Source organism: Bison bison, unplaced genomic scaffold (assembly GCF_000754665.1).
Source record: "Bison bison bison isolate TAMUID 2011002044 unplaced genomic scaffold, Bison_UMD1.0 scf7180017864371, whole genome shotgun sequence".
Lineage (NCBI taxonomy): Eukaryota > Metazoa > Chordata > Mammalia > Artiodactyla > Bovidae > Bison > Bison bison.
This window is the reverse complement of record NW_011494943.1, coordinates 8,873,043-8,883,311: the sequence shown is the minus strand read 5'-3', so window position 1 is coordinate 8,883,311 and position 10,269 is coordinate 8,873,043. Positions and strand designations below refer to the sequence as shown.

The 10,269-nt window shown below is 58.7% G+C and overlaps 1 protein-coding gene across 12 annotated transcripts in view; it reads right to left on the bottom strand.

Moving 5' to 3' along the window:
- Positions 1-453: 453 nt before the first annotated feature.
- The window catches only part of SEPT9 (septin 9), a 181,089-nt gene continuing 171,273 nt past the window's right edge, over positions 454-10,269 (bottom strand). For all 12 annotated transcript variants that reach the window (XM_010856236.1, XM_010856234.1, XM_010856235.1 and 9 more), the window contains 5 exons: positions 9,052-9,169; positions 8,175-8,270; positions 7,790-7,886; positions 3,372-3,423; positions 454-2,251 (listed from right to left, as the gene is read on the bottom strand). In XM_010856236.1, the coding sequence (XP_010854538.1) occupies positions 2,116-2,251; positions 3,372-3,423; positions 7,790-7,886; positions 8,175-8,270; positions 9,052-9,169 (499 nt within the window). In that variant the 3' untranslated portion in view covers positions 454-2,115. The remainder of the gene's footprint in view (positions 2,252-3,371; positions 3,424-7,789; positions 7,887-8,174; positions 8,271-9,051; positions 9,170-10,269) is intronic.

Sequence of the window (10,269 nt, the reverse complement as noted above, 5' to 3'; positions counted from 1 at the left end):
ATCCCTGGTCTAGATGCCCCACTCGGGATGCAAGAAAAAACCTTGCAGGGCAGCCTCTTTTATTCCAGTCTTTTGGTGACTGAGTTCTCTTGGAATAAATTGGTATGAAATGATTGTCAAACACTGACCAGCTCATAGGGTTCACTGCAACAGACTTCAATTTTAAGAAGAAAAACATTATTTCCAGGATACAGTCATAGAAGCAGTGCATAGCACCGCCCGGTAGAATGCCTTCAAAGCCTCCTTTTAATGAATAAATTAAGACTCTGTTCGCTTTTCAATCATCCCCTTAAATCAGTGCTTCTAAGTCCCTGAAACCTTTCTTCCTCCCGAAAGGAGATGAAACAATTCCCCAGCAATCACTTCCACGCTATCTTCATACTCATCAAAGGAGTGCCGTGCTTTCGGGGTCAGAAAAGAGGGGATAAAAAAAAAAATCCCCACTCCAGAGTCTTCCGGGTTTGCATTTGGAACATTTATTTCAGGAAATACATTTTCAACACTTTGTTATTTATACAAAAAGAGACAAATTTCTCAGGAGGCACATAGCGAAAGGCCACTGTGGAACAGATCCCAGTGAAACTAACAAGTTTTCAAAATCTGGCTACAGAGAAGGAAGTGAAGGCGTCCCAAGACGGGCCGGGACCCCGACGCTGGCGACGGACGCATCCTTCAACATCTTGGTTTTGGCAAAAATGGCAAGTCGGCAAGTAAACTGTTTCTGCTGAGGGTTCTTCCTCTCTCAGGTGGGGAGGGAGTAAACACACGAAGCAATGACCTACACACACACGCACGCGCACACACACACACACACACACACACAACCGGTTGTCCACACCCACCCCTCCCACCTTCTCATGGGCCGCAAGAAGCCAGCCTGGGGCCTGCAGACGGTCACGGATCGTTGTCCCGCGTCTGAGCTCCCCGGCCCGGGGCCGTGAGGACATGGAGCCCGACTGTGGGCTGTGGACACCTGAGCCCTGATCAATCCCTCTCTGGGGGTCTTTATGATGGGCTCTGGGGGCAGGGGAGGTGCAGGGCCCCAGGCGCCTCAGGGCAACACGCAGTCAGGCTTGCCTGGCCTCCCACCTCCCTGTTTGTGGCGTCAGCTAGGCCTCCGTCGGGAGGGCTGTGTGTCTGGGGCGGCCAACTGAGCCTTCACTTAACCAGAGCATCTCGGGCCGAATGGGTGTCTAAACAGACAGACAGACACGCTTCCCTGGTCACACGGGGTGGGGGCAAGGCCGGCACTGAGCCCACAAGAGCCACTCAGAGCACCCCCAGCCGTGGTTCACACAACCCATGGCCCCCCACTTCCTTCTAGCACTTCACTTCCTCAGCTCCTCCACCAGATTCACTCGCTTGGACCTTCCCAAAAATCAGGGCGGGGCAGGGTGCATCTTTTGCTTCCTTTGAATCCTCAAATCCCAGCAGGGGTCGGGGTGGGGAAGGGAGCGGGACATAAGGGGAGATGAAGACGCATCTCCCTCTCTCCACCTTGTCCCAGTTCCCCGCCCGAGGGGACGGCTGGGGAGAGCTGGTGGCTCGCGTGGACGGCTGAGATAAAGGCACTTTCTGCTCCAGGACAGGCTCGCGGGTGGGTGGGCAGCAGCCAATGGGCAACTTGGGTCTCGTGGAATGAACTGCTCTCCCCCAGGGGCGGGCTCAGGGGCTCCCCCGCAGCGTGCAGGGAGGCGGGGCCAGGAAGGGGCCCCAGGTCCACTGGCAGGGTCCCATCCTCCCGCGGGCACCACCCCGCCATGCTCCAGGGGCTCTAGGAGCTGGGGGCCGCTCCTGGCCCCGGGGAGCTGGGCCTGGAGTGGGGGCAGGGTCGGGAACTGAGTCAGCGGTCCTCCGGCCCCTTCTGGACCTCAAGGATGGCCAGAGAGCCGCCCCCCCACTCCAAGCTCCCCCCCGACCCCCAGTCCTGGTCCCCGAAGTCAGTGGGCTAATAACAAACATACTCAGAGGGCACTCGTCATCTTGTTACTTGGCAGGTGTGAAGGGGCGGAGATCGAGGACACAAGGAGAAAATTATATAAAATAAAAATGGGGCGGGTGGCGGGTGGCGGGAGATGGTAAAGACTCGGGGTAGGGTCCCGGGGCGGGCGGTGTCTACATCTCCTGGGCTTCGGGCGCCTTCTCCTCGACGCCGTTGGCCACGGCGCTGCTGCCCTCGTGCAGACGCTTCACGCGGTAGGCTTCGAAGTGGATGGTGCTGGTGATGTCTTTGATGTTCTGCATGTGTGTCCTGGGAGGGGCACGGGGGAGGAGTCACGAGGGGGGCCAGGAGTCAGTCAGGGCGGGGGTCCTGCTCACGCAGCCTGCCCTCCCCACTCCCAATCCCCACTACACGGTTCTCCAGGGGGGCGGTTCCCCAGCACGGCGCTTTAGCCCCACCAAGACAGACCAAGCCTGGGCAGGAGCATGTGGGGGTGAGGGGGTGGATCTCCATGGCAACCCCTGCCTCTCTCAGGACCACGAATCCCAACACAGCCCCCTTTCTGTGACAACTCAATCGCCAGTTCAGGGACAGGCTGAGCACAGAGGACCCCGGCGGTGGGCAGGGCTGGAGCGCCCTTGCCCTGGTTCACAAGAGCCAGGGCAGCGGCCAGGTGTGCTGGCAGGCGAGGGGCAGCGGCCTGCAGCAGGCAGGCGAGGAGCCTGGGGGTGGCGGGTACTGGTACCCTTGCTAGTCATGTGTTCAAGCGTCCCTTCTCCACTGACCATCGGGGCAGGTTTGCAAAGGAGGTGCCAGAAGGGCTCAAGGTCAGAAAGGCGTCCTTCCGCAGCCAGGCTCTCCAGCACAGGGCAGTTAGCTCCTGGAAGCCATATCCTCCCCCAACTTGGAGGCCATGAGAGATGGTCCCATCCCTCCTAGTGGCTTCGTCCCTAGCATCCATCCTATTGGCTGAGGAGCTGGGAGCCCCTGGCACCCCAGAGGGAGCCCTCATCATCTCTGTTCACCTGCCCAGGCCCAGGCCTTACCACCTAGGCTGAGGACGGGCTCCTCCTTGCCTGGGCTCAAGGAAACTGAGGTGCGGCCTCCACCAGGTCAGAGGACAAGAGGTGGAGCCCCCGACACATGCCCAGCACCCGAGACTCCTGGGGCTCAGGTTGCAGTGATGCAAACTCAACCCTTCCCCAAGTGGAAGTAAAAAAGATTTTCACTGCTTGCTTCATTTCCAACAAGGCGTTTTAAGACAATGGGGCCCCAAGGAGGAAGGCAGATGGGTGGGGTGCACTGGCTGCAGCTCAAGACCTCTGCCAGCCGGCCCATCACCCTCGCCCACCGCCTGCAGCCCTGATGGAGGCCCCTTCTGAGCTGTCAGCCCCTCCACACCCAAGCACCGGACCAGCCCGGCTCTCACCTGATAAGGAGGTCCCGCAGGTAAGCAAACTCACAGTGAGTGGTGTTCTCGACTGCAGAGGAGAGAGAGGGAGCTTTAAGATCAGGAAAGCCCCTCCCAGCAATGCTGGGCGGGTAGATGGGCGGGGCAGGGGGGCCACAGGGGCGCACCGGGCACCTCAGCTCCTGCCCTCCGGGAAGATGGCACTGTCACCCCGCAAGACAACTACGCGGGAGAGAGCGCTGCGCCAAGCAGCAGGGGGCCCGGGGGTGTCCCAGGGGAGACCTGAAGATGAGAGGGGTGCTGGGAACAGAACGAGGCAGGAACCGGGGCTGGGGTTTCTCCCCCACGTGCTCAGGACACACGCAAGGACACACGTGTACAGAGGTCGCACGCTGGGGATGACCACTCGCACTGAGCTCAAGAGCCAGCAAACCTGAGTCCTGGGCTGCCCGGGAGGCTGCACACGGGGACACACCAAAGCCCTCGGAGTGCTGAGCACAAGCACAGGACAGCAGCTGGCTCTGGGCACGCGGGACGACGGGCAGGGAGGGGCCCCACAGCACCCCGGAGTGGGCCAGTGAGGCCCAGTGCTGCACGGAAACTGCCTGCCTGCTGCGTGGTCGTCAGCTGCCAGTCACCCTTTAAAGGGTGCTGAGTGGCATCACCTGGACTCAGGGAGGCTCTCCTCTGCGGTTCTGTGGGGGCGTCCGGCCTACGGGAAGGAATCCCCAATCTCCACACACCCTACAGGAGAGCGACTAAGACTTCTCATTTGTGGTCGTAGGGAGGTGGGGCTCAGAGAGTGAAAAAAAAAGCACTCTGTCCAGCTTCCACGGCCCGTGAGGCCTGGCTCCCAGGTCCAGGCTTCCCCATCCCAGGGTAGCAGGGCCTTTCTCAAAGTTACAGGGTCGATATAGCCAGCAGATAGATGGGGAAACAATGGAAACTGTGAGAGACTTTATTTTTCTGGACTCCAAAATTGCTGCAGGTGGTGACTGCAGCCACGAAATTAAAAGACGCTTGTTCCTTGGAAGAAAAGCTATGACCAACCTAGACAGCATATTAAAAAGCAGGGACATTACTTTACCAACAAAGGTCTGTTGAGTCAAAGCTATGGTTTTTTCAGTAGTCATGTATGGATGTGAGAGTTGGACTATAAAGAAAGCTGAGCGCTGAAGAATTGATGCTTTTGAACCGTGGTGTTAGAGAAGACTCTTGAGAGTCTCTTGGACTGCAAGGAGATCCAACCAGTCCATCCGAAAGGAAATCAGTCCTGAATATTCATTGGAAGGACCGATGCTGAGGCTGAAACTCCAGTACGTTAGCCACCCAAAGCGATGAACTGACTCATTGGAAAAGACCCTAATGCTAGGAAAGATTGAAGGCAGGAGGAGAAGGGGACGATAGAGGATGAAATGGTTGGATGGCATCACCGACTCAATGGACATGAGTTTGAGTAAGCCCTGGGAGTTGGTGATGGACAGGGAAGCCTGGCGTGCTGCAGTCCATGGGGTCTCAAGGAGTCGGACACAACTGGGCGACTGAACTGACTGACTGCCAGCCGGCAGGGGGGCCAGGGTGGTAAACGGCTGAGTGCCCCACTCCCCAACTCAGGCTTCCCAGGTGGCACTAGTGGTAAAGAACCCGCCTGCCAATGCAGGAGACATAAGAGATGTGGGTTTGATCCTTGGAATCAAGAGCATGGCAGCCCACTCCAGTATTCTTGCCTGGAGAATCCCATGGACAGAGGAGCCCGGCAGGCTGCAGCCCATAGGGTCACACAGGGTCGGACACAACTGAGGTGACTGAGCGTGCACGCACACCCCCCACCCCCATGCCGAGCCTCCAGTGCTCTGATTGGCCTTTCCTTGCTTTGTGCCTGGGCTCTGTCCTCCTTCCTCTCCCATCCCCTACCCTGCAGGGCTGCGCCCACAGTAGAATCCTCTGCTGGCTGGCTCTCACGCAGCCTTTCCATCTAACGTGGAGAAGCACTGAGAGTTCAGGGAAGGATGGGGCTCTGAACCTGAAATGACTGTCTGACCACTGCATCCCAGGTTGGGCAAGTTATTCTGGCCTCTCTGAGCCTCCATTTCCTCATCTGTAAAATGGGCATAATAATGCCTCCCACCTCTCAGGAGTGGAAGAGGATGAAATGAGTTAACTGTGCGCTTTATCACACCCACCCTCCTCTGAAAACATTTGGGCAGCTTCCAAGGATGAGTAAAGTACCTCAGGACGGTGGTGCGCAACCCAGGAGGAGGAAGAGGGAACTGGGCCTGGAGAGGGTGGGGATGAGGAGAGGCACAGAGCAGCCTGCTCTCCGGTCAGCTCTCAATTCACAAGGTCCCAGAGATTAAAAAAAAAAAAAAAGTCACCGATGTCTTGGGGAAGTTCAACTACTCTAATGGCAGAAACTCCTTCTGGGACCTCACGAAGGCTGCTGGGAAGTCAGAGTTCCCCCCGCCACCATCTTTAAAGGTTCCGTGGGGCTGTTTCTCATTACCACCCTCAACGTGGGCTGGCAGCACCACAGCAAGGCACAGATCATTCAAAGCGCAGGCAGGATCCAGGCCAGAGCAGGGGAGCGCGGACACAGAAAACCAACCTCCCTAATTTCCCAACGATTTCCTTTACCGGATGCCGGCAGGGCCCAAGTTGGCCACCAGAGGGCAGCAGAGGCTATCAGAGGCGGAGCTGCCCTTCCCTGCCCCTCCCCAACGGCTTTTTCTTTTTCGTTTTCCTTTTTTCAGATGTACTTGGGCTGCGCCACGTGGCGTGTGGTATCTTGGTTCTTGACCAGAGATCAAATCTGTGCCCCCTGCAGTGGAAGTGTGGAGTCTTAACTACTGGCCTGCCAGGGAAGTCCCCCCACTGGCCCCTTATCCCAAATCCTCCAACACACTTTACAAAAAGGTTTCTAAACAGCAAGGTTTCAGGAAGAAGAGAAATGGAAGAGGAGGGGCCAAGACGGGATGAGCCCAGGATGAAGCCTAATTGAGACATCTAGGCGGGACAGGGAGGTGAGGGAATTTAACAATAATCCAGGTAAAATGAGCCCGGGAGTGCTCCACTAGATCGGTTTTCATCATTTACTGCTAATACAATGAAAGTATATGAAAAATGAAAGTATCTGCTGTCCTGAAAGCTCTGATGGTCTTTGAGACATTCTCTGATTTCACTAAACTCTTGGCACAAGGTGCTCACTTTATGGACGGCAAAAACGGGACCCAAGGGATGATGGGACATGCCCAACGTCACAGGGACATGCCCAAGGTCATGAGCTGGGTGTGGGATGGGGTGGTAGCAGCAGGAATTGAAAGCAACTGCTGAATTTTCTGCTTCTTTCTCTATGCTGGGCCTTTCAGCCAAGTGAACAAGGAGCAAAGTGGTCCATTTTAATCTGCTCTAGAAAGAGAAGGACAGAACAGAGAGAGGGGGAAGGACACACCCAGGTCCACCCCGCCTAGGGTCGTGGCCACCTGCGGTGGGTTGGATGGTGTCCCCCAGACGTCCAGCTCCCAACCCTGGGCATCAGTGAATGGGACCCTATTTGGAAAAAGAGTCTGTGAAGGTGTAATTAAAGCAAGGATTTCAGGGACTTCCCCAGTGGTCCGGTGGTTAAGAATCCACCTTCCGATGCAGGGATGCAGGTTTGATCCCTGTTTGGGGAACTGAGCTCCCACATGCCAGGGGCCCCCTGAGCGCCACAACTAGACCTGATGCAGCAATAAATAAATAGATCTACCTCAAGAGGGGATCATCCTGGATTTAGGGGGGCCCTAAGGTCAGTGACAAGTGTTCTTAGAAGAAGAAAGACACAGGAGCACAGAGGAAGGCAGAGCAGAGACCGCAGGGCTGAACCTACAAGCCAAGGTCAGCCCGCAGCCACTAGGAAGGGGGCAGGGAACAGAGCCTCCCTCGAGGCCTCCAGAACACTGAGGATGAACTTCTGTTTTAAGCCACCCAGTCTGTGCTGGTCTGTTGCAGAAGCCCCAGGACATGAAGACGTGGGGGTCCTGGAACTCCGAGGGGGCAGGGAGTAGGGAGGGCATCTGGTTCTCAGCTGGACAGAGCTCCAACCCAGCCCTTTCCCCAGGCCCAGAGAGGCAGGGTGACTTGTCCAGGGTCACACAGCATGCTTGGAAAACCCCAGCACCAGGACCCTGGCAGAGCCCGTCATACCTCCTTCCTGCCTGGATGTGGGGGACTGGGACGGAGGCACGGCTCAGTCAGCTAACGGCTATGGGCCCGGACAAGACACCTAGCCCCTCATTTCCTGCACCAAGCAGGAACCATGGGAGCCCTTCCTGTGGCCGAATGGGCAACAGACGAGGTCCCAAGAGTACCCGGTCAGGCCCGGGTGCACAGCTCCCGGGTAGCAGAGGCAGCTTTCCTCCTGGCCTGACTGGAGGCCCCGGCGTCAGCTCAACCATTACCTTCGATGGTGCCCCACTTGGTTTTCCTTCCAAGGATCCTCTTCCCGTTCACTTGGTACTCGTGGTCACTGCCCACCACGGCGAACGGGATCATCTCCTGGGGGACGGGCAGGACGCACTGGTCACTTGTGTGTGCAAAGGCCGGTCCACTCCCTGGGCCCCTGGCAGGAGCTGCCCTGAGTCAGGCCCCCAGCACCGAGACCCCTCGGCCTGAGAGGGCTGCACGTGGACCCTCTGGCTCCGACCCCTCCTAGACCAGATAACACTTCCTTATGGCTCAAGACCATCCCACCTGTCTTCCTGGACCCCTGGAAAGACCCCCACCCATGTCCTCTAGCAGGAAGTGAGGGGCCTCTGGAAACAGCAGTCTGGTCGGTGCACTCACCCGGAATTTCTCATTCACCAGCCGGTCCTCAGAGTCCTCGTCAAACTCCTTCTGGGGGTACACGTCAATGCCATTGGACAGCAGGTCCGCAGTGATCTGGGGGTCCAGAGGGGAGACAGGTGGGCACTGTCCATGCAGCAAACTGGACCAACCCACTGGGATCTGCCCGTGCTGTGACCTCCACAAAGCAAGTGGCCCCAGGCTCAGTCAGGGGTGGGCTCTGGGGGGCTGGTAACCCTGATACTGTCCAGCTCTTGTGCCTCTGGAGTGGAGGAGGGGCAGCTGCAGACCTGCCTGCCGGGAGACCGCAGCAGCCCCAGGGCCCCAGGTTCACCATCCCAGGCACAGGGTATCTCCCCATCCTGAACTCCACCTGGAGACCCTCTCGCTGCGGCGGCCCATACTGCACAGGGGCACCTGCTTGTGGCCAACTGTCACCAACCACCGTCGCAGCGACAGCTGCCTGTACGATGGTGCTCGGTGATAACGTCCCCGTGAACAGCTGTCGTTTCTGCCCTGAGCACAAATGCCCGGGGGCAGCTTTGGGGGCTTCCTTGTTCTTTTCCCTCCAGACACATCCACTGCCAGGGCGCTGTCCTCCCCTAAGCATGCTGGGAAAATCCCTGGACCTAAGGGATTGTGGGTGGAGCATTGGGAATAAGAGTGAGGAGTCTCCCCACTCAGAGGCAGAGGCTCTACAGGGGCCCAGGGTTCACCCTCCTGTTCAGACAGCAGTCCAAGTGGGACAGCGACTGGGAAGGAAGTGACCATCTGTCCCCTGATGGAAACTGTCTCTTCCATCCACAAAAAAACTGGGGATTTTGTCTGATGGCCTTGCTCCCACCAAGAGGGATGGCGGGCAGAGGCGGAGCCCTACCCGCTGTTTGAAGTAGACCCTCTCCTCCAGGGTCAGCGTGTCAGCCTTGGCGATGACTGGGACGATGTTGACCACTTTGCTCAGGCGCTTCATGAACTCGATGTCCAGGGGCCTGAGGCTGGAGCAGAGGGACAGGGATGAGGGTGTCGGGGGAGGGACATGGAACGGGGACAGAAACGCGGACAGGGGGCCCACTCCTGCCTGGAGGGAGCTGAGAGGAGGCCCCCAGGGTGCCTGCGGAGCTCCCAGGTGGGTGTACGCCAAGGTCAAGGCTGTGGACTGAGCGCCAGCCAAGGCACCAGCGAGGGACAGAGAAAGGAAAAGAATCCTGGTCCACGTGAACTGGGAGAGGAAGGAGGGGGGGCCAGACCAGCTCTGAGCAGCCTGGGGATGAGCTCCCAAAGCCCCCAGTGTGTCCACTGGGAGAAGGGCTGCCACCGGCTCAGAGGGCCATCAGATGGTGGGGCATCACCGTCTGGGGGGAGATGGGCGCTCACTCAGCCCCATTTCCCAGGATGAGCTGGGGGCTGCTGTCTGGGGCATCCCCAGCCCCTTGCCCGCTGGCTCCAGGTGTCCAAGGTCTGATGCGGGGAAAGGCTACCCCTCAGGCCTCCTCACACCCCCTACCCCGACCTGAGACAGTTCTCAGCAGCTGCAGGGGCAGGGCTGCAGGGCTCCTGAGTGGCAGGCACCGCCTTCCCACCAGGACCAGAGCTCTCCCTGCTGTCCCCGCACAGTCGGTCACAGACTCGGCGTGAGGGTGAGGCGGGCCCCAGGAGGGGGTTTGAACGGTGATGGGGAGGAGCCGCTGGATCCCCTGGGCCGGGGTCTGGGGGAGGGGTGGCGTGGAACCCCGCAGGGTCACCTCAGCAGCAGCAGGGCCTACCCTCAGCTCCCTGCTTTCAGCAGCACCTCCGTGGGTCAAAGCCTGGACTGGCTGCTGTGGGACTCGCGGCTGAGCCCCCCGCCCCTGCGCAGACCCTCACCAAGGGTGGCTTGGGGACTCGCTTGGTTTCCCACAAGGGCACCCAGGTGAGGCCTGCGGCTCCTGCCGGCTTCCTTCCTGTAACCGGTGCCTGCGAGGCTGGGCCCCAACCCTGGGCTTCCTGCTTCTAGTAGAACTGAGTGCAGAACAGTCAGAGCCAGAGCCTCAGGCCGCGGTGACCAGTCAGACCCCAGGCCCCAGCAACCCACCTCTGTCCGCCCTCGCCGCCCCCT